Genomic DNA, 25,285 nt, shown 5'->3' on the forward strand with positions numbered 1-25,285 from the left:
TCCATTTCGAACTTCACTGATCTTGAGTGGTTAGAGAAAAAAGTCGCTCTTTTTATCATTTTCCTATACTCTCAGCATCCCAAAGTACATTCTTCCTTTCGTGGTTCTTCAAATGAATTGTCACGAAATACCTTGATAAGCCGCGTAGTATTGTAGGTGCGTACATATTCCCATTCTCCGACTAGCCTGTAAACCACCCAAATATGCTGCGTATATTCTCCTATTCCCCGAGTACCCTCAACAGTTGTAGAAAACCTTATCTGTTTACTCATATACATACATACTTCAATATATGTACATACACACTTCAATTCGTTAAAGATGATATAAAGTAACAAAAAAATAGGAAGAAAAATATGTGAGAAATAGAAAGAATCAGTCAATCTAAAAATCACGTTTTGCTACAATAAGGATTGACCTACTTTCTCATTTAAGGTTTTGAATCATTAAAATCACATTTAATTGATTTTAAAGTCGAATTTGTCAATTACTATTAATTTATTACTCGTTAATTTTATTAGTTTTGAAAACACAATAATCAAATATAAGGCTATGTTTAGCAACAAGCTTTTTAGAACTTTTAGAACTTTTTAGTTTTTAACTTTTATGAAAAAAACTTCTATCAAATAACAAGCTCTGTTTGGTTGAAATAGTTTAAAGCTTTTTGAGGAAGGAAAAAAACTAAAAGATAAAAGCTACTAGAACTAGCGTTTAGCTTCTAGATTTTTATTATTTTACTGTTTATTTGAACGGTTTCAACAACTATACCAAACAACTAAATACTTATAAAAAGCTAATAGCTACCGGTTACAAGCTATCACCTCTTGACACCATTGCAGGCGTGCATCAATGGTATCCCCAAACCTTGAGTGTTGGGACTTGAGATTATTAGGTTATTGGTTCGAGCCTCGTTTTGGCCATCTTATTAATCAATCTGCTTGAAATATGGAGCTTCATATTGACCCTAGGGGATTTTCTTCCGAATCCATTCAGGATTAAAACCCGGTTCGTCTGTCCCTCAGAAATCAGGATGGTTTAAAGATCGGATTCCTGCAATGTGATTTCGGTTTTCTCCGAAAGCGCATGTGTACGTGGTAAATGAGAGTATTCGATGCGCCTAAGTTGCCCTTAAAAAAAACAGCAAAAAAAAGAGCCCTTCCTATAACTATCATTTAACAATAAAAGGTGTATAATTTAATGACAAAAATTCTGAAAAATATATGGTTCTCGTGCGATTTACCCTAAAATGACGTAAAATCAATCAACTTGCAAAGTTAAAAATGACAAAGGCAAGTCGTCGATCAAAGAAACGAAGAAAAATTCTCAAACAAAAAGGTAAACACAAGTTAATTTACAAAATCGGTGTTCAATTTTTTCTGTCTGTACTTATGTGTGATTTATGATTCACAGTTAAAATTAGGGCAAAATGTAATAAATTAAAACCTAAGAGTATTAGCTCAAAGGTTAAGAAGTACTGGCTACAACGCTACAGTCTATTTTCAAGGTATGATGAAGGTATTGAAATGGATGAAGAAGGATGGTTTTCCGTCACGCCGGAAGAAATCGCCGTCCGCCACGCACAACGGTGTGTTGCCGGTGGTGTTGTTGTTGATTGTTTTGCTGGTATGGGCGGTAACTCTATTCAATTTGCTCAATTGTAAGTAACTATTGGTTATTATCTATGGTATTTCAGATGATAAACCCTAATAAATAGTGTGGATGCTATGTTTATATTGAATCTAAATGATAGCAATAGTAAATTAAAATAAATATTATCGCGAATCATGTGAGGTTTTCGCTGTTTAGTTTATCAGGGGATGACTTGGATGTAGAGTATGCCATGTCCGTTTTCGGCCCTTTACCGGTCAACCCAAGATGTGTTGTTATTGTGACTTGTGTTACCGCTAGGCCACCTTGGTGGTGGTTTATAGTTAAACAAGTATTGTACATCTTATATTGTGTTTTGAATGTTTGTACTTTGTAGGGGCTATCATGTTGTTGCTATAGATATTGATCCTCGAAAGATTGAAATGGCGGTAAACAATGCTAAGATATACGGTGTGGAAAAATATATTGACTTTGTTGTTGGAGACTTTTTACAACTAGCCCCATCTCTAAAGGTATCATCGGTCCATACTGAACTTTGAAATCACTGGTATTGTAGGTCACTTAGTTTCTTTTAAATATTTGAAACCAATTATGTGATTTCTTCTGTTAATGCTGATAACAATTTTGGACACCTTGATATAAAGTCTTTGTGATGTTTTACTTGAGAGGCATATATGTTTTTCCGTTTATATTTCTTTCTTTAATTTTAAAAGTAAATAGCCTTAAGGCAACAATGCAACATTAGTAGCAAATCATCTAAAAAAATCACGTGACAAGGATATGATACTTTGGTTATCTTCTGATACTGCGTCATTGTCCATGTTTATGATAGGGAAATGTAGTGTTTCTTTCACCACCTTGGGGAGGTCCATCATATAAGAAGATGGAAAATTTCACACTCAACTTACTAAAGCCTGTGGACGGGTATGCTATAAAATTTGTATTTGCTATTTAGGGCTGTAAACGAGACGAGACAGGCCTGAGCTTGGTAGTTTCAAGCTCGGCTCAGTTGGTTTTTAAAAAGCTCGAGCTCGCCTCATTTCGAGCCTTAGATTTTTAGCTTGAGCTTGGCTCGTGACTCATATGAAAAGCTTGATCTCGACTCGTCATGAGCTCGTTTATTTTTCCTAAAAAGGTTTTAATATGTTTTAGCTCAATTGTTTTCAAATAATACATCTGTTCATTTGACAACTAGAAATGAATAAAAATTTCTTAAAAAATAATTTTTTAGGAAGACGAATACATTAACAAGCATGCAATAAGTATGGTCATCTTGAAACCTGCGACTTTCTTGGGAGTCCACTTGGAAAATGGAAATATTAATATTGGAATGCTAATGAGATAATGAATTACAATACACTCAAAGTATGTATTTATCATTCAAACAATGGAGGACCAGAAAGAGGACCAGGAAAAGGTGAAATCCTAGAATACACACCACACTCCGTCATCAAGGATCAGCAGTGTAGTTCGTAATAATACAATTGCAGTCAAAGAAGAAGGTATATCACCTAAACACACTTGCATTCAATTTGATAATCAGTTAATGAAATGGACTCTAACTGATCTCGGTTCATCAAAATGGTACTAGTTTGAACGGTCAAAACCTTATACATTTAGTTCCCCTTTTGTCTTAATGACCAGTGATAGTATTAAAATCGCTGAGGTAACTTCAATGATCGTGAAAATTGAAGTGTAGTCCGGTAGTCAGTTAGAACAAAACCTTAGGTAGCAAGTGAAATTGGGAGCTGGATTTAGTGTTAAGAGTGAAATTAGTCGGTTACACCACATTCCCCCCCCAATCACCATCATACCCCAACAGACTAATTTCACTCTTAACACTAATTTCAACCCCCGATTTCACTTGCCGCCTAATATCTTTTTCTAACTGACTACCAGATTGGACTTTAATATTCACAATCATTGAAGTTATCTCACCGATTTTAATACAATCACCATCATTAAGATTATAAGGAACTAAAGGTTATAGGTTTTGATCGTTTAAAATATTGCCATTTGATGTTTCGAGGTCCATCTCATCAACTAATTATCGAATTGAATGCCAAAGTGTTCAGGTGATGTACGTTTAATTTTTTTTCCAATTGTATTATTACGAATTGCACTGACGATTCTATTGACATAGTTGTGGCGCCGATTCCAAGATTTCTTGGTCCTATTATCAACTTTGAAACCTCCATTGTTTAGATGACAAATACATTCGGTGAGTGTATTGCTAGTATACGATATAGCTGTTTGATACAGAGGACTGATATATATTTAGTTATAATTTAACAAACGATACATAAAGTAATTCATTAATCTCATGAGCAATCCAACATTGCGAGTATACGTTAACGTCCACTATAATCCCTATTGTTATTCTTGACTAAAGTAAAATTCTAATTGCATCTTGTTTGCAGATACTCATTGTTTCAAGTAGCCCAAACAATAGCTCCCAACATCATTATGTTTTTGCCTAGAAATGTGGATGTTTGTCAAGTTGAAGAACTCTCTTGGCTATCTTCTCCCCCTCTAAATTTTGAGGTTATATCTTTATGTGTAACTGCAGCTTCACTCCGTAGTGACTTACACCTTGCCACTCAATAATTAGCTGGTTTGATGATTGCAGATTGAAGAAAATTATGTGCGCGGTTTTTTAAAGGGTGTTACTGCTTATTTTGGTAATACTGGATATTAGGGTGCATCTCAAGAAACAAGTTCACATCAAAGGTAAGGCTTATTAGTCATCAAATTTATGTAGATGGTTCATTACTTGCTGATCACGTGACAATGGACAACACTCATTTTACTCCAACCGTGAGTGTTTTCTTCCTAGACGAGATTTGTACATTCTGATATTAGGAATTCTCTCATTTCATGTAAATTAATTAGAATGGAAGAATATGCTGTATTGTTGGGGGCATGATTTTTGTAACTGTTTAGAATTTGCTAAAATGTTCTTGTTGCATGATTTTTAGAACAGGTCTAGACCATCAAAATATGCATACAGAGATGGTATAAATTAATCGAATAATGCACAACAACTGAACAAAACCACTGCCAGCCCAACATAACTATAATCCATAGTGTCAGAACCATAATAACTGAAAAAACTATAAGTTTCAGCCCACCCGACTACCCGAGGAAGGGGTCAAGGGAAGTATTTTTATTCGGATGTACTCCGCCTAATCATGGTCTCACTTTACCCTTTTTGACCTTTTTATGACCACTTCAGATATGCTACTAGGTTTGAACCTTAGTCCTTTTGTCAAGATTACAAGAAAACAAACCGTCTCTCTTTCCTACGCAACTCAAAACCATCTTCCAAAGTACAAAACTACACCCTTCAATAATAATACGGAGTAATAATAATAAAAAGTATAAAACTACACCCTTCAATAAATTTGATTACAAGAGTCAAAGGTTACAAGGATGTCTGAGAACATTACTTCACTACTAATGCATTATGATGTTCTGGGATGAAGCAAAGAGAGTTGGACCAATGCATGATGACTACAAGACATAAACAAAATGAATTAAAGTTGATACACATTAATTTGCTACTGTTGCTGTCAATGGGCTTGTTATGCAGATCATCGTACCAGTTTGCATACAATCACATGTATATCAGGTCAGCTGGCATTAAGAATTCAGAATTCTTCAATAGAGGAAATATGCCAAGTATGATGATAGGAGCAGTACTTAAGAGAATAGTAGTATTATAATTAATTAGCCCATCCAATAGAGTGGTCATCATATAGATAGGTTCAAGATTCTGGTTTAGATGGTCAGACACCATGTTACTCTGCAGTTTTTTGAACATTTAAGTTCACCCCAGTACCCCCACCCTCCCAATATTTTTCTATATTTATATTTTGACATTCTTTTTCGTGTGGGCAGAAATAAAATAATAGTGATGATGCGGGTGAGCTGGGCAATGTAAGCAGCAACACAGTCAGCACGAGCTCAAAAGATGTTATACCCGAATCAGGCCAATCAATGGTCGTGTTGCCATCTATTTCATATCATCTAAGTGTTTTTGGAGCTGGTTCAAGAAGCTCAGGGGTGACCCTACTTCAGTCCTTAAACTGAAGTAGTTATGTTTTCATGAATAAAGTTTTTGATAGTTGAAGGCAAGCCAGCAATTAAGAAGAACCAGCTAGCCGGACCAGCAAATGAGCTTAGTTCAGCCAGTAAAGCTTTAATTCACTCAGCCGGGTAACCAGCAAATCGAACCAGCAAAGTTAATACTTAGGCGAATCAGCTAGTTCAACCAGATGAAGAATTTTAGTTCAACTAGCATACGATACTTAGTTCAACCAGCAGGCGACGTTGTTTTCTTTTGAGGGGCCAACTTGCTGATACGATTCAAAGTCTACTTATGCTTTTCAATAAGCCGGTCAGGTCATGTGCTTAACACGTGCGCGGCTGTTCTAGAAGAATGTTAGCTGTCCAAGGAAGATTCTTATCTGGCATTAGATGCTTTTATCATGGGAAGGAGCACTAACAAGTGGCAGGCTTTTTGCAGATTGTGTCCTTTATTCTTATTGACTAATTTGTAATTGTTTGTCCTTTTTGTCTCCATTTCCTTTTTTATATTTTTGTCTTATCTAGAAAGTAGCTGTTAAGCTTCTCCTATAAATAAAGAGCTCTTGTAATTGTAAAAAGGGGGTTGATGATTGAATAAAAAGTTTGATAGAGCTTATCTATTTACAAAATCTCTGTGTCTTTACGAATCTTTGATTCCGGTGGCTAAGAGTGGTTTCTTTATCAGTGTTTGTGGTGTTACTTTATCAAACATTGTGGTGAAATTCAAATCTTCATATCTGATATTATAGTTGTGGTGGAATCTTTATCAGCTGTAGTTGAAGATTTGGAGTGTTTCTAGATCTCTAATTGTGGTGGTATCTTTATCAATTAAGGGTTTAGATTCTCTATCCTTTGTGTTCTTATTTCAGAGTTTTATACTTTGTTTTGGGGTTGTTGCTGTTACAATTTGGGGGTTTGTGTTCAGATCTGTTTAAGTGAAGAAAGCTTGTTCTAAATTGCGTTTTTAAAGTCATAATTACGCATCAAAGTGGTATCAGAGCTTAGGTTGTTCAATCGAAGCTTTCTTTTCATTTTTTTTAGTGTTGTTTCAGTTCATACTCTGTTTTAGAGCTGTTAAGCTTTATTTCAGATCTGGGTTTCTATTTGTTGCTGAAGGTTTATTTCAGATCTGATATTTGAAATGGCTGATATTCCAAGGAATATGACTCTTGAAGAAGCTCATAATCTTAGAAGAGATAGAGCTATTGAAACTCTACAACATCAGATGGAAAGAATGGTTAACTTGTTGGAAGATGGTGTTCCAAGAAGAAATAGAATTAGATCTGAAAATGGAGATACAACTATTGTGTCTTCTAGTACTGAATCTGAGGATGGTAGTCAATCTACTGATGGATCTCATGCTTCTTCACAAAGAAGAAGAAGGCATAGGAAAAAAGCTGATGATTTGAAAGATATCAAGATAGATCCACCTGATTTTGAAGGGTCCTCTAATCCTGAAGATTACTTTGAATGGGTTCAGGCCATGGATAGAATTATGGAGGTTAAAGGCTATGATGATAAAAAGGCCTTTAAAGTTGCTGTAATCAGATTAAAGAAGTATGCTTCAATGTGGTATGATAATCTAAAAAAAGAAAGGCAATATGAAGGGAAGAAAACAATCAAAACCTAGTCCAAGTTAAAAGAGTGTATGCAAAAGAGGTTTGTCCCTCAAGCTTGCAAGCAAGAGCTGTATATCCAGATGAATACACTCAAACAAGGCAGCATGAATGTTGTTGATTACATCAGAGAGTTTGAGCAGCTCAAGATTCGTACAAATGTTAAAGAACCTGAAGAACACACTATAGCAAGATTCGTTGGGGGCTTAAATGCTTCTATTGCTGATCAAGTTGAAATGCAGCCTCTATGGACTTTTGAGAGTGCTTGCAAGCTGGCTATTCAAGTAGAGAAACAAGCAAAGAAGAAAATTAATTTTAAGTCTTATTCCAAGCCAGCTGTGCTGCCTATGAAGGGTCAATCATCTATGCTGCCTAGGCATAACGAGGCAGCATCCAAAGTATCTAAAGGCAAAGAGCAGGTTGTAGCTGGTCCTAAAGATGATAGAAGGAAATGCTTCAAGTGCCATGGATTTGGACATTTTCAAGCTCAATGTCCTAACCAGCGTGCTCTTACATTAAAGGAGATTGAAGATTTGGAAGGGGGTTTTGAAACTGAACCAGCATATGATGAGTCTGATAGTGAAGAGTTTGTTGCTGCTGATATTGGAGAGTTTTTAGTGGTTCGAAGAGTAATGCACTCAGCTGAGACTATTGAAGATAAGAGTCAGCGTGAAAACATCTTTCATTCAAGGTGCACAGTCAAGGGCAAAGTGTGCAGCCTGATTGTTGATGGAGGCAGCTGTGCAAACGCAGCATCTGCTCACATGGTGGAAAAGCTTGAGCTGGTTACAAAGAAGCATCCTCATCCATATAAACTTCAATGGCTTAACCAAAGCAGCGAGGTAAAGGTTACTCGCCAAGTTACTGTTCCATTTTCAATTGGTACTGTTTATCAAGATGAGATCACTTGTGATGTTATTCCTATGGATGCTTGTCATTTGCTGCTTGGTAGACCTTGGTTATTTGATAAGTATGTCTATCATAATGGACATCAAAATACTTACTCGCTGTATGTGAATGGAAAGAAGATCACCCTCACTTCTTTAAAACCTAGTGAAATACCTAGAGCTGACCCTACTGTTAAGAATGATAAAACTTTATTTATGACTCAAGCTGAAGTTGATACTGAGTTAAAGGGTGGTACTGGTGCTTATTTATTGCTGATGGTTGAAAGTAATGAGTTGAACCAGCATGATGAAATACCAGCTAGGGTAAAGCCATTGTTATCCGAATTTGCTGATGTGTTTCCTACTGAGTTACCTACTGGTTTACCACCAATCAGGGGTATTGAACATCAAATTGATCTTGTACCTGGATCTGTTCTTCCTAATAAAGCAGCTTATCGATGTTCCCCTCATGAAGCAAAAGAATTAGAAAAGCAAGTTAATGAGTTGGTTGCCAAGGGATATGTTAGAACCAGCATGAGTCCTTGTTCAGTACCAGCTTTACTGCTTCCAAAGAAAGATGGTTCTATGAGAATGTGTGTAGACAGCAGAGCTATTAACAACATCACCATCAAGTATAGGTATCTCATACCTAGATTAGATGATATGCTAGATGAGCTGCATGGTTCTTGTGTGTTTTCCAAAGTTGATCTTAGAAGTGGGTATCATCAGATTCGAATGAAAGAAGGAGATGAATGGAAGACAGCTTTCAAGATCAAAGGTGGATTATTCGAGTGGTTGGTTATGCCTTTTGGGTTGTCTAATGCACCCAGCACATTCATGAGACTTATGAATGAAGTGCTCAGGCCACTTATTGGTCAGTTTGTGGTTATTTACTTTGATGACATCCTAGTGTACTTGAAAACTAAAGAAGAACACTTGGATCATCTGAGGAAAGTATTTGAGCTGTTAAGGCAGAATCAGTTATATGCAAAGCTGGAGAAGTGTGATTTCTTTGTCAGCAAAGTAGTGTTTCTTGGATATGTGGTTTCTGAAGAAGGCATTTCAATGGATCTATCTAAGGTGGAAGCAATTAGATCATGGCCTAGTCCTTCTTCCATCACTGAAGTCAGAAGTTTTCATGGTTTAGCTTCATTTTATAGAAGATTTATCAAGGACTTCTCCACACTTGTTGCTCCAATTACTGATTGTATGAAGTAAGGGGTGTTTGAATGGTCTAGTTCTGCTCAATCAGCATTGGAATCATTGAAAGAAAAGTTAAGTTCAGCACCTATACTTGCTTTGCCTAATTTTGATATGCTATTTGAACTTGAATGTGATGCAAGTGGTGTTGGCATTGGAGCTGTGCTAGTGCAAGGAAAACGGCCAGTAGCTTATTTCAGTGAAAAGCTAAGTGGGTCCAAGCTAAATTATAGCACCTATGATAAAGAATTTTATGCCATCATTCGAGCTGTTGATCACTGGTCTCATTATTTGAAGCCAAGGCAGTTTGTTCTCTTTTCTGATCATGAAGCTTTGAAGTACATTAATGGTCAGCACAAACTAAATCCAAGGCATGCAAAATGGGTTGAATTCTTGCAGATGTACTCCTTTGTGTCTAAACACAAGGCTGGTACTTCTAATGTTGTTGCTGATGCTCTATCAAGGAGATATTCTTTGTTGTCAATTCTGGAAGCTAGAGTTCTTGGATTCTCATTTGTTAAGGAATTGTATGAAGCTAATCCAGACTTTGCTCCAATTTTGAATTGTTCACCTGCTGAGTTTAAAAGAGACTATGTTGAACATGATGGTTTTCTATTCAAGGGCAGCAGATTGTGCATCCCAAAAGATTCATCAGGGAGTTGCTGATTAGAGAAGCACATGGAGGGGGTCTAGCTGGTCATTTTGGGGTTAACAAGACATTGGAGATGCTAAATGAACACTTTTACTGGCCATGTATGGATAAAGATGTCAAAGCTGTGATTAATCGCTGTGCTACATGCTTTCAAGCTAAGTCAGCATTTCACAAGGGTTTGTATACTCCTCTTCCTGTTCCCAACCAGCCATGGGAAGATTTGAGCATGGACTTCATTGTTGCCTTGCCAAAGACTCAGCGAGGCAAAGATTCTATTATGGTTGTTGTTGACAGGTTTTCAAAGATGGCTCATTTCATAGCATGAAACAAAACTAATGATGCTACTATTATTGCTGCTTTATTCTTCAAAGAGATTATTCGTCTTCATGGAGTGCCAAAAACCATTGTGTCTGATCGAGATACCAAGTTTTTAAGTTATTTTTGGAAGACATTATGGAAGCTACTTGGTACTAAGCTTTTGTTCAGCACTTCTCATCATCCCCAGACTGATGGCCAAACTGAAGTTACTAATAGAACTGTAGGGATGCTGCTGAGAGCACTTGTGAAGAAAAGTTTGAAGGAGTGGGATTTGAAGTAATAGAGCACCTAATTACTCCACAGGAAAATCACCATTTGAAATCTGCTATGGTGCAAATCCACTCACACCCATTGATCTGATTCCTTTTGCAATTGAGCCTAAGGCAAGTGTTGATGCAGTAGCAAAGGCCAAAGAAATGAAGAAGCTGTATGAGCAAGTGAGGGCCAAAATTGAGAAGACCAACCATCAATACAAGGCTAAAGCTAACCAACATAGAAAGCAGCCCACTTTTATTCCTGGTGATCTTGTTTGGATTCATCTAAGGAAGGAAAGGTTCCCAGCAAAAAGGAAGAACAAGCTGATGCCAAGAGCTGAGGGTCCATTCAAAGTGTTGGTAAAAAAGTTGGTGATAATGCTTACAAGGTCGAGCTGCCTGGTGATACTGCTGTGTCTAGCACTTTTAATGTTGGTGATTTAATGCCCTACTTGAAAGATGACAACCTCGAGGACTTGAGGTCAAGTTCCTTTTTAGAGAAGGAGGATGATGCGGGTGAGATGGGTAATGTAACCAGCAACACAGCCAACACGAGCTCAAAAGATGTTACACCCGAATCAGGCCAAGCAATGGTCGTGTTGCCATCTATTTCGTATCATCTAAGTGTTTTTGGAGCTGGTTCAAGAAGCTCAGGGGTGACCCTACTTCAGTCCTTAAACTGAAGTAGTTATGTTTTCATGAATAAAGTTTTTGATAGTTGAAGGCAAGCCAGCAATTAAGAAGAACCAGCTAGCCGGACCAGCAAATGAGCTTAGTTCAGCCAGTAAAGCTTTAATTCACTCAGCTGGGTAACCAGCAAATCGAACCAGCAAAGTTAATACTTAGACGAACCAGCTAGTTCAACCAGATGAAGAATTTTAGTTCAACTAGCATACGATACTTAGTTCAACCAGCAGGCGGAGTTGTTTTCTTTTGAGGGGCCAACTTGCTGATACGATTCAAAGTCTACTTATGCTTTTCAATAAGCCGGTCAGGTCATGTGCTTAACACGTGCGCGGCTGTTCTAGAAGAATGTTAGCTGTCCAAGGAAGATTCTTATCTGGCATTGGATGCTTTTATCATGAGAATGAGCACTAACAAGTGGCAGGCTTTTTGCAGATTGTGTCCTTTATTCTTATTGGCTAATTTGTAATTGTTTGTCCTTTTTGTCTCCATTTCCTTTTTCATATTTTTGTCTTATCTAGAAAGTAGCTGTTAAGCTTCTCCTATAAATAGAGAGCTCTTGTAATTGTAAAAAGGGGGTTGATGATTGAATAAAAAGTTTGATAGAGCTTATCTATTTACAAAATCTCCGTGTCTTTACGAATCTTTGATTCCGGTGGCTAAGAGTGGTTTCTTTATCAGTGTTTGTGGTGTTACTTTATCAAACATTGTAGTGAAATCCAAATCTTCATATATGATATTATAGTTGTGGTGGAATCTTTATCAGCTGTAGTTGAAGATTTAGAGTGTTTCTAGATATCTAATTGTGGTGGTATCTTTATCAATTAAGGGTTTAGATTCTCTATCCTTTGTGTTCTTATTTCAGAGTTTTATACTTTGTTTTGGGGTTGTTGCTGTTACAATTTGGGGGTTTGTGTTCAGATCTGTTTAAGTGAAGAAAGCTTGTTCTAAATTGCGTTTTTAAAGTCATAGTTACGCATCAAGTGACAATAAGAGCATTTTGTTATGGATTACAGGATTAACATCCTTTGAAGTACTATTCTCTTCATCAGTGTTCCTTTATTTATGAAGCCAATATATGTTTTTATAGGTTCTATAAGTGTAGTTGTGCATACAAATGAAGAGAGAGCATCTAGATGTGACCATGTCTATTTCAAGAACGGTCCATGCTTAACCTTTTTTACAAAGACTACAATTTAACCATATATTGGTTGTCTTGAGTTGTCCTTTTACAGCACACAGATATGATTTTTTTTTTTTTTTTTTTTAATTGACAAAGTTCATAAAAACCATAGTTTGAAGGAACTCCAAGTTGAGCCCGTTCTTTGGAAAAAAGGATATGGTTATTTAAAACATAAAATATGGAGGATTACATAATACAACATGCTAATTAACTTCTGTATGTTAAGTACACCACTGACCCACCCAATAGACTGATTCTTTGGGTTCCCATCGACACATTGCTTTCATAATTTAAATCGAAGATAGATCCACTGGTCCTACCACAGAAGCCTGTGCATTATGCTTATTTTTTTTTTATCTAATTCTATTACGGATTATTCACCTCCAAGTTGTTTACCCAACGAAGTTTCTACTAGGACACCTTACTGCTAGGCCATCTTGAAAATGATTCTGTTTTTATTGCAAGTATTTCATTGTTTTATTTTTAAAAAATTTCTGATAATTATCTGTTCCAATTGAAGATAAAACTAAGTTTTTCTAAAAGAGAGATATTGTAGGTAAGGGCATTATTGTTATTGTTATTGTTATTATTATTATTATTATTATTATTATTATTATTATTATTATATAGTTGGTGGATGGCATTGCCATAATGAAAAGAAGCTAGATGTACGTGTTAGATAGTAAATACAAAGGTTGTTTGGGGTCATGTTGAGTTCTACTTATTTGTTTTCTTCTCTTTATGGTTTCAAGACATGGACCCCCTCTTTTACTTCAGTGATAGCTCCATCACTTGACCATTGTCTATCAGTACATAATTTTAGAATTTTAGGAGGTGTTCCGTTTGGACTCCGTGGATCACAATGGGGTTTAAATGATTCCCCATTTAATGAGTATCTTCCATACTGTTAAAAAATAGGGTTGTAAATGATAATCTGATTGGTTCTTGAATCGTGTAATCACTTTCTCGATTAAGTATTTTGACCCTACAAGCCTCGGATATCACGAAATCCTAATCGGGAAAAGACAAGAACAAGATTTGATTCCAGACAAGAAGATTCAAATCTAAGTGTATGTAGGAATGTATTTTCTGTATATTTTCGTATACAAAAGCAAGAATGCCAAAAAACGGATATATTAATTCGGCAGTTAAAATTGAACGATGCAACCCTTCAATTTGGCGTGAAAAAAACGTTATAAAACAATCACGCCTTTTGGCGGAAAAACCGGTTGGAAGGCTATTGGGTCACATACCAATGGCTACGAGTACATACTTTCTGAAAGTGTTTCGTTTGGAGTATGTCGTAATCAGTGGGTATGAAAGATACCTTATTTTATGGGTATCAACTATCAACTATTAACCATTCTTGGGTAAATAGGTTTTTCATGTTCAGGCTATTCGGGTAACAAAAGTAATTTTTACACAAATGTTACAGGGATGATTTTCTCTGCTTATATGGAGTGGAGAAACGACTTTCTTTATTCTACGAAAGGTGAATAAAATAAATGTCTACATATCACCTTCTCATACCTTAAATTCGTTATGTAATTGGTTATCGTTGTTGTTTTTGTTGTACAAGCACTATCAAACTCATACCCCTGAATCAAACACTTTCCTAGCGTACGTAACCATCTCGAGTTTATTAGGTTGATTTAAACAACAAACACAACCAAGTTCCGAGCCCTCTCAATTTCATCTGGCTTAAGTGCCATGTTATTATTGGAATTAATGAGTCACCAATACTAGGCCCAGTCCTTGCACGCAAAAACCACTTCAATTCATATATGTATTTGTTTTCTAAAGATAGGTCAAATTTTAATCTACCATTGAAACTTTTCAGCCTGATGACATAGTACTGTCAGAAATCTCTTAACATTGACACAATTTAGTGTGATCCAACACAATAACTGTGTTATACCTTCTCTTCTGCTTTCTTACTCCCTTTTGACCATCCAATCTGTCCAATCTTCAATGATTTCCCACCACATATTTCAAATTTGCACCCACTCAATTAAACAAACTTGTACTGTAATAACAGTACTTGTATACTTGTATGCTTTCTCTATAAAACCTTTGTACATTTTGTAACAAATTAGGCCCATTTTTTACAATTTTAAGCTTACAGATCTGCAAATTCTATCCTTTTCGATGTGGGAATAGTGTCGTATTCGTATGCTCCAACTCGCTTAATGCTTCTTTAATTTGGTATGTTCATTGTCTTGGACCAATTCAAAAGTGTCTATCTTTACTTATAGCCACTGGCATGCAATAAATTTTCAAATAAGTTGTCACTTCTGGTAGATAAATATTTGCTATTGCTATTGCTATTGCTAACTACAATAAATTAAAACATGTCTGCTATATTAATATAAATAAATAAAAGTGTATCTGTGTCCTCCATTGTTTTGTGTATTGATCAGTGTGTGTGTTAACCATGAACATGAAAGCAAATAAGAAGATGAGGGGATTCATGTGCCAGTCACTAGAAACATCATCATCATGCATAAATCCGGATAGCCGGTCTGTGATTATGTCACGAAGATCGATTGAACATGCGAGGTTGTTGAGCAACACTAAATACGTTCGACTTGCAGAGCGCCGTGGCTATGTTGTTCCTGCAAGTAGGAGATCTTCATCAGCTACTAATAATGTGAAGTTGGACCAAAATTCCTCGTTAACGACGTCTGCCAACCAAGTATTCCAGGTACGTTTTTGTCGACTCGATCTTTATATTGGTTTACTTTTATGCTCCCGATATCCGAGCGGATATATATTATTTTGATCGCGAGAATTTAAGTAACTAGAACGAGATGAAAAAAATATTCTTAGGCCCTAACGAATATATACTATTTTAAAAAATGCCCTTTTGGTTTTGCTAGAATGCTAGTGGACTTTGATTTCTTTATTTTCTTAGAGTCTTTGATTGTTGTTTTTGAGCATATTGTGTTTTGACTTAGCTCAGTTGTATTTCCCTAGTTTCACTGCTTCTCACATCTCCGATTATGTCTCTATATATAAAAATTTGGCCCCCTGAGCGGTCGATCACTTTGTTCCCCTCGGAGCCCCCCTGTTTTTGATAGATTAAACATAAAATACAACTCTTATTTATGCATGTAATAATAATACAATTGCTATTAGTATTAGTATTATTAGTATTAGTATATTTTTAACGATTAATGATCTATATAAAAGTTATGATGGAAATATATATTATATATTGACTATATTAAATAATAACTAGAATTATGGTTAAGATCTCGGCTTGTGCGATCGTTGGTTCGGAAATTCATGTAATGTTTTGGGATTAGCTCTCTTTCGTGTGATTTGGTTTACGTGGCTATTTGGTTGGAGTTATTTAGGGGTATTTAGAGTGTATCGTGGTGTTTGGCTAAGTCAATTCCATTTGAAGGTTTCCTCGTGGTCTAGTTTGTGTTTGGTGGTCTTGTTCTCTAGTTTTCAGCGGATCAATGGGCCTCGGTGTTCTACCGGTGGTTCGGTGTTCTGACAAGAATGGTTTAGGTGCAACCGAGTCTAGGAATTTTAATGTCTAACCTTGTTTGTTATTGTATCAACCTATTCATCGGAAAACGGAATGAAAATGACTACCCTAATGGTTCGTTTGTTTGTTTAGCTTAGCTTATGTTTATCCTCTTTTTGCAGTTTGTTTTTAGGCTAGAACTTTTTATTTCTTTTTTATTCATATTGTATCTTGTTGATCTTTAGATAGTTTATTTGTAGGGAGGTGATACTCACACACTCTTTTTTGATCCATACACACTTTTTATCACAATACTTACAATTATATCTCTAAATTTACATAAGAAATTGAACCTGCATTATCATAAGTAAGGGGTATAATAGTAAGTTAGTGTGTATAGATAAAAAAGAAGTGTGTGAGTATCACCTCCCTTTATTTGTATTATTGTTTTTTTAAGTAAAAAATTCAAAATTCTAACAAAAAAAATATTAGTGGGCCGTGAGCCCAAATTGAATCTGTTAATGCGTTTTCTCGTTGTTGCTATTTGTAGAAGGGGAAAAAATTAAATATCGATTATCAGAATCCCTAAACAAAAAGTCGTACCCAACGTATTTTTGTTTGCAATTCCTAGTTATTGTAGTTGTACCATACGTTTTAACAGTTGCAATAAGGTGAGAACTGAGAAGGATATGTTTGGATAGGTGGTGGTGATGCGGGTATCAATTCATTGTCAAGGTTGTGCTGGCAAGGTCAAGAAACACTTATCCAAAATGGAAGGTACAATTACTACCACCGTATTATTATTATTATTATTTTATCCTATATACGGCACGTATCCTATATACTAAAAGGCACGCCGAATTTCGTCAATAGTTGTTTCGGATTGTCGTTTTGAGTTTGCGTTCACACTACAATTGGTCCTCCGACTTTGACTCAATTTACACAACGACCCCTCAAGTTTACACTTTTTCAGGGGTAAAAAGCGTAAATATATAATTTTATTAAAATAAAAGAAAGTAACTCCACCCGAATTTTTAACGGGCGCTATCTTCTCGCTTGGTGCGAGTTAAATTTTTCCGTTATCACCGTTCAACTCGAAATAATTTTACGAACACAACTCAACTAACTACGCGCGAAACGGACTGTTTTTAAAAACGCTAAATAATTTCGGACAATTTTTTATACATATACATACACATATAATAAATATCTCAAACTAACCACCTCATATCGATGGTTCCGATCCCTTTTTTACGAGATTTTCCCATCGTTAAAAATGCGCTATACATTAAACCAAGTGTTTCCAGAAATACCTGTGGCAACGCGTTTTAAATTTATATAAATAAATAACGCTACGTGAAACACGAATATGCAACCTGAAAGGCCCCGCCGCATCGCGCGGGGCGATATTATTCTAGTTTTACTTGTTTCATGTATTTTAGTCTAATTGTTTTATTTTTATTGTTTAAATTCTTATGCTTATTAACTTTATCTGTTTCAAAAATATTACTCCGTAGTATTTAACTGTGAAAAATAATTATAAAAATTTATCTAACTCTTCAATTTATTTTTTACATTTAGTTACATATTTTAATATTTATTTGTCAAATTTATCATAATTACAAGCGTAATATCATAATTAATTGAATAAAATTAAATTGTATGTGAGACGAAAGAGTATCGAATAGTTTATACTACATTTAAAATAAATATAACAGCCGAAGACGAATGAATAGTAACACGGTTGCTGACGTTAGCAATTTTGTCTTTTGGTGTTTTTTTTTTTCTTATTGGAAAATTGTGTTTTTTCGACGCAATTATTTAACCCAACGAAGTGGGCCATCGGTCCTCTATCTAGTTTTCCTATAATATGCATGAAAATTATTTTATACGGAGTACCATATTTTTCTAATATATAGAAAAATGGTTTCAAGTCAACTACGATTGAAAATATTGCTAGAACACATCTTACGCGTCATTAAATTACAACGTGAATGTGAGTTGGCAAAATTTAACGCCCATAACGCCTGTTATGAGGCGTTAAATTTGATATTTTCGGAGCTTTAGATACATATGTGACAGACAATCTCAAATTTGTAACACCCAATCAAAATGTGACACACCATTTCGATTTATTTTACTATATCATCACGAATCATTTCAATCAAATTTAATACTCACATTTGACATTTGAACCCAATCAAAATTTGACATTATCACGTCACAGTCAGAAATTTATTTTCTTGCCAAAAGTGTTTTTTTTTTTCTACCCCAATTCACAGTTAAAAAGCTTAAGGTAACGTGAGGTTTTTTTTTTTTTTTTTTTTTTTTTTTTTTTTTTTTTTTTTTTTTGAAAGGCAAGCCCCCCAAAGTGTAGCAAGTGAGGATTGAACTTGGGTCCCTTTGGAACTTTCCAAGCATCCTACCACCAAGCCAACCCCTTGGGGTTAACGTGAGGTTTTATTGAACTACTCGTTTTTTATTTTTATTTAAATTACAATAGTGACATCGTTTTATTTGCAGGAGTGACATCATTTAGCGTAGATCTGGAGAGCAAAAGGGTAACGGTAATGGGACACGTGTCACCAGTAGCTGTGTTAGAAAGCATGTCGAAGGTGAAAAAAGCTGAATTTTGGCCACACTGATGCTTCCAAAATTGGTGTTTGGATCCAATCTTTTTTTTTTTTTTTTTTTTTTTTTTTTTTAAGCAGCAATAATGCAACATCATCGTACTTTTTTATAAACTATATATCCGAACAAAAATATTTATATATGTATTTACACTATTCGATAGTCTTACTGTTCAACTACACAAGATATTGCACGTTTATAAGGTGTGTACGAAGAGAGAAATAATTTTATGGGATACTGATAAGTATTGGTGCCTTGGTGATATCCATTGGGAATACATGAATTGTTCAAACACTACTAGAAAAATAGAACAGGGGACGCATACTTTTTGTGGCGCTCCATAAGCGCCGCTAAAGGGTCGCTAAACGACAAAATTTTCAACGCTCACTCAGTTTTGGTCAAACATTGTCTATTGTGGCGCTTTTTGTGGCGCAATGAGCGCCACATTTGATTTACTGATTTTATTTTAGATTTAAATAAACTAAGTGTTTGAGAAAAACCCCGTCAACTCTATTGTGGCGCTTTTTGTGGCGCAATGAGCGCCACATTTGATTTATTGATTTTATTTTAGATTTAAATAAACAAAGTGATTGAGAAAAACCCCGTCAACTCTTTTGCGGCGCATAAAATCGCCACTTAATGTATTTCCTTTTTCTTTTTTCTTTTTAATATTTCCCCCCCAAAAAAATATATTTCCCGCCAAAGGAAAAAAAAATCCCGCCAACTCTATTGTGGCTCACCAGCGCCGCTAAAGGCTAAAAACAAAGTTAACTTGTTTATTAAATATTAAATATTCATTTAATTGAAAATAGTAATTAACTACGGCGGTGGATTTTACTAACCGAACCTCAAAATATAGTTAACATAAGTTAACTTGTCGTACGAATTATTGGAAATGGACGTACGACTAACTTCATTAATTAAACATATGTCAATCTAAAAAAAAGAAATACAATACAAGTGTTACCTAACTACAAATTAAAAAAAAGGTCCATTTTCTTGTTTGACATATGCGTGATTGAGTTCCGATTCAAAATCGTCCTTGGACCTTAACAGACGAGGTATAATAATTTTGCCCTATCGCACATGGGTGAATCATACCAACAAATGAAATTAATTTTGACATTTTCCCACTAAACAAAAGTATTAAGCAAGAAGGTTTTATCATACCGTTTCAAGGCAAGCCATTTTCAACCTGGATTAAGATCAGTCCAAGACGTTAAAACAAATGCTTCACGACATGATTGTCAGTTCATCATCATGAATCACGATGTTGTAGCAGATTTGTTTAGAAAGGTTTTAAGATAAGTCCATGACGTTAAAACAAATGCTTCACGACATGATTGTCAGTTCAACATCATGAATCACGATGTTGTAGCAGATTTGGTTAGAAAGGTTAATGCATGAAGGTTACAAATATTTGAAATAAGTGGGTTATAACCATAAAATCAAGAAAAAAGCCAAAATTTACCACAAAGAAAAACACAAGCGAGTTTCACTATATCATGATAAATCGACGTAACCATAAATCGTAGTCCTCATTGTTAATCATCATTCAAGCAAGTTTTGATAACTAAATTCGACCGACATACTCGACAACGACCTTAGTACCTATTCTCCGCCATAATGTTTTAATCTTGCTAATTAAGAATGAAGTGTACTAATGTGGTGATGTTTGAGGGTGTTCAATATAAGTAATAATATTATTAATAAATAACTACGAGAAGTAATAAAAAAAATAAAAAAAATAATATTATTAATAAATAACAAATTTATAATAATATGATAATTAAAAAATAATAAATCTTAAAAATAATGATGATATAGTAATTTAAAGTAATACTTATTATTATATTATAGTATAATAAAAATAATAGGGTGTGTTTGGATGAGGAGCTTGTCGGAGCTTATAGAAGCTTATAGGAGCTTGAGCTTATGATTTTAATAAGCTTCAAGTCATAAGCTTCGTTTGGTAGACAAAAAAAGTAGAGCTTATGAAAATCATAAGCTCTAGAAAAATAAGCTACTTTTAGTAGCTTATGAAAAAAAGTAGAGCTTATGAACTGAAAAATAAACTCAAGCTAGTTTACCAAACACTTATAAAAAATAATAAGCTCCAGTTACCGGCATAAAAAATAAGCTCCAGCTCCAGCTCTATCTCATAAGCTCCAGCTCCAGCTACAAGCTCCAGCTCCAACTATTTTCATCCAAACATACCCTATGTAATATATATGTATATATGTTGTATATATAATAAAAATAATAAATAAATAAGAATAGGTGGCGCTGGTTATGGTGCAAAAACACGCCACTTTTTTATTTTCATGAAAATTTATATTTCCCTCCACCTCCTAATTCATTGTTACCGCCAATCAGATGACCCGACCCATGTAACTAAACCTAACCCGTTTTTCCTGATAACCACTCAGCTTTTCACAAACCTAACTCAAAAACACCTACTTTCTCTCAAGTTTTTGCGGTTTGGGAGTAAAACTTCGCGATTTTCTCGACTCTCTACCTCGAATCTCTTAATTAATCTTAAATAAGGTATCATTTACCTTCCTTTTCTCATAAATTTTATATTTTTATGAAATTACAAGATAAATCCGAAAATTCTTGAATTTAATTGGCTTTTTCGTTTGCTTTATGTTAATATTGATACAAGCAATTGTTATACCTGTTAGAATATGTTTAAATTTCGTGTTTTTGTTAACTTTATGTTAATATTGATACAAGCAATTCTTGAATTTAAAGGCTAGTAACGCGAGACATAAGAGTTTGGCCCCAATAGAGTTTCTGATTGATAAGAAGGGTGGGTTCAGCCCGTAGGGTGACAACGGAAATCAATTTCGTTCCGCTGTAGGGAACGCAGTGACAAAAATACCGTATTGTTATAAAGAGTGGAAAACAATCCCAGAGGAGGATTATGAGCATCTAATCCCTGAGTTGGAGGTTATACTTTTGTTAACTTTATTGTAAAAATGTTTAAGTTTATATAATGACCTAACTAGCTGTTTCTTCAAAACTTGCAGACTTTTTTTTGACCTATGACCCCACTTAGATGGGTCACATGGTCAACTGATCACAAAGGGGATAAACAAATTAGCTCAAAAATATTACCTACATCAAAAGAGCAGTTTTAAAAAGAATTTTTGGGTTAAAAAAGGAGGACTTGAAAACCCAGTCCTTAGAAATCAACCACCCGAGGGTTGTCAAATGATCGCCACTGATTGGCCAAAGTTCGTGAAAATGATGATGGATGAACGTTATCAGAATTTATCAAAAACTAACAAAAGATGTCGCGAAAATCAGGCTCCAACTCGACAGGGCAGAAAGTCATTTGCCCAAAACCGCTATGATAATGTAAGTTTCTATATCTCTAAATGAGTAAATGTATATCTATTTTTTTAAATATCATATAGGTACATATATATAATGTTATGTATATATATGTAGATAATATATACAGATTGTTATACGTATACATACATACATACATACATATATATATATATAGCTGTACAGGATAGCTGCTGTATACAAGATCAGTTGCTGTTATATATATATGAATATGAATAATTTGATCGACTCGTTTATAGAAAATTGTATTCGATAAGTATGTGTATGTGTGTATATATATTCTTGTATGGTAAGTATAACTTCATGTGTAACGACCCGTCAAAATCGCTATTGACGCGGCACGTTAATCATTGATTCCACAGTGAGGTTTTGACCTCTATATGATACGTTTTGATAAAATATTGCATTCATTAAAATAAGTGACTTTCTAAACATAGAAAGTTATAAACATGTGGGCGAGTGCTTAGGTATAAGCAAAACTCCGAAATACATAAGTCTTTAATTTACAGGTTGACATCACAGTTCAATTATTTATTACACAACGCAGTTTTATTTTGAATGCAATAAACTTTGTACAAAGCATGAGAGACTCCATGCAGGCAACAAGCACATCACAGCGGAAGCATTCTAAGGACCTGAGAATAAAACATGCTAAAAAGTCAACACGAATGTTGGTGAGTTATAGGTTTAATTGCTCGAGTCATAAACATATATAAAGATAGACCACAAGATTTCATCAAAAGTTTATCAATAGATTCTACGTAACAGAGCACCCTGGTAACTAAACTTAACGCTATAGTGATAATTACCCCATTCGTTTTAATACACGCAAACCAACGTGTCTTAAACTCAAATAACATACGTCCGTTAAAAGGCTAGCGCTCTAGCTCGGACTGGGATGTCAAGCCCTATGGATCCATATACAATTATTCGCGCCCACCAGTCCATATCCTATGTACTGGCAGCTACTAGTTACCAAAGCTAAGGGATTTTCGGTTTAACTCAGTGTAGAATTTAGTATGTACTTGTGTCTTATCGCGTTTAAAATAAATTGCATGTATTCTCAGCCCAAAAATATTTAAAGTATTTAAAAAGGGAGACTATAACTCACAGTTCAATATTGCAATTTAATATTGTAGGCAAATTGCGTAGACGTAATGATGGTAGACGACTGTATGGTTGGCCTTGGATTCAAGAACAATACCCCGAATAATACCCAATATTTCCTTAGCTTAAAGCGGTTTGAAACCCGAATTAAAAACCCCGCGTATATACCTTATTATTATTAAACTTAAATTATAAATTATAATTATAATTATAATATAAATATATAAAAAAAGAATCAGAGAGATAGAAAGTGTGATACTTCGTTCGAGCAAACTGACCTTTTATAATACTTTTGCATTTACTGTAGCTCATGCGATCGCATGAGTTTTCAGTGTTTTTGTCATGCGATCGCATGGCCGCCTTTTTCATTTTTGTTTGCTAGTTCCTCGACATCAAATAGTGTTTACTGTAGCAAATAGTGTTTACTGTAGCAAATAGTGTTTTACCGTAGCAAATAGTGTTTACTGTAGCACTGTAGCAAAATACGGTTTCACTGTAGCAAATAGTGTTTTACTGTAGCAAATAGTGTTTTACTGTAGCAAAGTCATTTTTACTGTAGCAAATAGTGTTTTACTGTAGGAAAGTCGTTTTTATTTGTACATATATATATACATACATATAATTGTTCATGAATCGTCGAGAGTAGTCAAAGGTAATTGTATATATGAAACAGTTCTAAAATTTTGAGACTCAATCTAACAGACTTTGTTTAACGTGTCAAAATAAAAAAAATATCGTATAGAGAAGTGGTTTAAATAAGTCAAAATTTTCCGGGTCATCACATCATGTCACTTATATACAGCGGGACAAGACAACCGGGGAGTTAGAGAGCCCCATTGATCAATATAAACGGCTCAACTCCTACGAAATTACTAAAGAATTTCGTGAGCAGCTGCATGCCGATAATCATGTAAGTAATTGTGCTACTTAAACTATACATAACAGTTTAGTCTATACATAACAGTTTCGTATGTATATGTACATATATATACATAACATTATGTATATCAGTATATGTATGTACATATATATACATAACAGTAAGCATATATATATGCACATATATATGCATAACAGTATGTGTTGCATCCTTCTTTCGTAAATTGATATAAACAATAAACATCGGCTAATTTTTTGTAACCATGTAGGCCCGTATGGTAGAGTTGAGGAACCAACAGCGGAACGTGGAAAACCCCCTTACTGAAACTGAAATTTTAGAAGTGGTATTGCGTCCACGACATGGTTGGCTACGTGGCATTGGGCCAAAAATTTCCACTTCGAATACGTCCATGGCATCCTCCTCCACTCAGACTAGCCAATCGAATGGACGGATGTACACTCAATTGTAAGTTGATAAAATGTTAGCTCGTTTAAAAGCTAAAACGCAAAAGAGGATATTTAAATCAACTGCACCACTATACAAACAATTGGGAAAAAAACCAATTGTGATAGAAGATAGTGAGGAGGGAGATGACGATGAGGAGGAAGATATTGGCAACGAGGAGGAAGATGTTGGCTACGAGGAGGAAGATGAAAACTGAAAATTGGAAATGTTTGTGGCGATTGGAATCTTTTGAACAATTAGTGTTAATCTTTAAGTCATCTTTTGAACAATTAGTGTTAATTCTTGAACTTATATTGTATGTTAGCGTTTGACATCTATTTAACGTTTTAAACTTTTTGTTGATGTTATATTATGTTGATATTGCGATTATTTAAAATGTTAAACAGGTTTTGATTTTGAGAGATGTAAGCCCTGAATTCTGGGCTGGCAGTAGCAAATGCAGCAAAATGCTGCCAATTTTTTTTTAACTCTTTAGCGGCGCTATGTGTGCCACAAACTAGCGCCACAAAAAGGGTCAGGTTTATTAGTATTTATATAAATATTTAAATAAAATTAAAATCAAAAGCGGCGCTTTTTTGCGCCACAAAAAGGGTCAGGTTTATTAGTATTTATATAAATATTTAAATAAAATTAAAATCAAAAGCGGCGCTTTTTTAATATTTAAATAAAATTAAAATCAAAAGCGGCGCTTTAGTTAAACAGGGTCACATAATAATTTCTTTATAATTAAAATTTATTTATATAAAATCAATTGTGGCGCTTGTTACGTCACAAATTTGCGCCGCTAAATGCTAATTTAATTTCTTTTATCTTTTAATAAAAAAGTTGTGGGTCCCACTAAAAGCGCCACTTAAAAGCGCCACAAAATATCTA

At 34.9% G+C, this 25,285-nt stretch overlaps 2 protein-coding genes across 5 annotated transcripts; both read left to right on the top strand.

The window, feature by feature from the left end:
* The first annotated feature begins 1,201 nt into the window (after positions 1 to 1,201).
* Positions 1,202 to 5,519, top strand: LOC139885801 (uncharacterized). 3 transcript variants are annotated; one of them, XM_071869553.1, is made up of 7 exons: positions 1,202 to 1,335; positions 1,411 to 1,657; positions 1,985 to 2,120; positions 2,441 to 2,532; positions 4,029 to 4,152; positions 4,238 to 4,338; positions 5,094 to 5,519. In XM_071869553.1, the coding sequence occupies exons 1-6, from the start codon at positions 1,281 to 1,283 to the stop codon at positions 4,304 to 4,306; spliced, it is 723 nt and encodes a 240-aa protein (XP_071725654.1). In that variant the 5' UTR covers positions 1,202 to 1,280; the 3' UTR covers positions 4,307 to 4,338; positions 5,094 to 5,519. The 3 variants fall into 3 exon arrangements, with proteins under 3 accessions (XP_071725654.1, XP_071725653.1, XP_071725655.1); XM_071869552.1 differs by lacking the exon at positions 5,094 to 5,519 and having other exon boundaries at positions 4,238 to 4,609; XM_071869554.1 differs by lacking the exons at positions 1,202 to 1,335; positions 5,094 to 5,519 and having other exon boundaries at positions 1,505 to 1,623; positions 4,238 to 4,609.
* An 8,292-nt stretch (positions 5,520 to 13,811) lies between these two features.
* On the top strand, positions 13,812 to 18,762 carry LOC139885802 (uncharacterized). 2 transcript variants are annotated; one of them, XM_071869555.1, is made up of 4 exons: positions 13,812 to 13,983; positions 14,939 to 15,195; positions 16,671 to 16,746; positions 18,493 to 18,762. In XM_071869555.1, the coding sequence occupies exons 1-4, from the start codon at positions 13,929 to 13,931 to the stop codon at positions 18,612 to 18,614; spliced, it is 510 nt and encodes a 169-aa protein (XP_071725656.1). In that variant the 5' UTR covers positions 13,812 to 13,928; the 3' UTR covers positions 18,615 to 18,762. The 2 variants fall into 2 exon arrangements, with proteins under 2 accessions (XP_071725656.1, XP_071725657.1); XM_071869556.1 differs by lacking the exon at positions 13,812 to 13,983 and adding an exon at positions 14,075 to 14,696.
* Positions 18,763 to 25,285: the final 6,523 nt, after the last annotated feature.

Source organism: Rutidosis leptorrhynchoides, chromosome 1 (genome assembly GCF_046630445.1).
Source record: "Rutidosis leptorrhynchoides isolate AG116_Rl617_1_P2 chromosome 1, CSIRO_AGI_Rlap_v1, whole genome shotgun sequence".
Classification (NCBI taxonomy): domain Eukaryota; kingdom Viridiplantae; phylum Streptophyta; class Magnoliopsida; order Asterales; family Asteraceae; genus Rutidosis; species Rutidosis leptorrhynchoides.

Bases quoted from the DNA above. Each gene is read 5' to 3' on its own strand.
- LOC139885802 (XM_071869555.1), top strand. From the start codon at position 13,929: ATGATTTTCTCTGCTTATATGGAGTGGAGAAACGACTTTCTTTATTCT. The intron at 15,196-16,670 runs GTACGTTTTTGT...ATGTTTGGATAG, and splicing joins CTGCCAACCAAGTATTCCAG to GTGGTGGTGATGCGGGTATC. The intron at 16,747-18,492 runs GTACAATTACTA...TTTTATTTGCAG, and splicing joins ACACTTATCCAAAATGGAAG to GAGTGACATCATTTAGCGTA.
- LOC139885801 (XM_071869553.1), top strand. From the start codon at position 1,281: ATGACAAAGGCAAGTCGTCGATCAAAGAAACGAAGAAAAATTCTCAAA. The intron at 1,336-1,410 runs GTAAACACAAGT...TATGATTCACAG, and splicing joins AAAAATTCTCAAACAAAAAG to TTAAAATTAGGGCAAAATGT. The intron at 1,658-1,984 runs GTAAGTAACTAT...TGTACTTTGTAG, and splicing joins TCTATTCAATTTGCTCAATT to GGGCTATCATGTTGTTGCTA.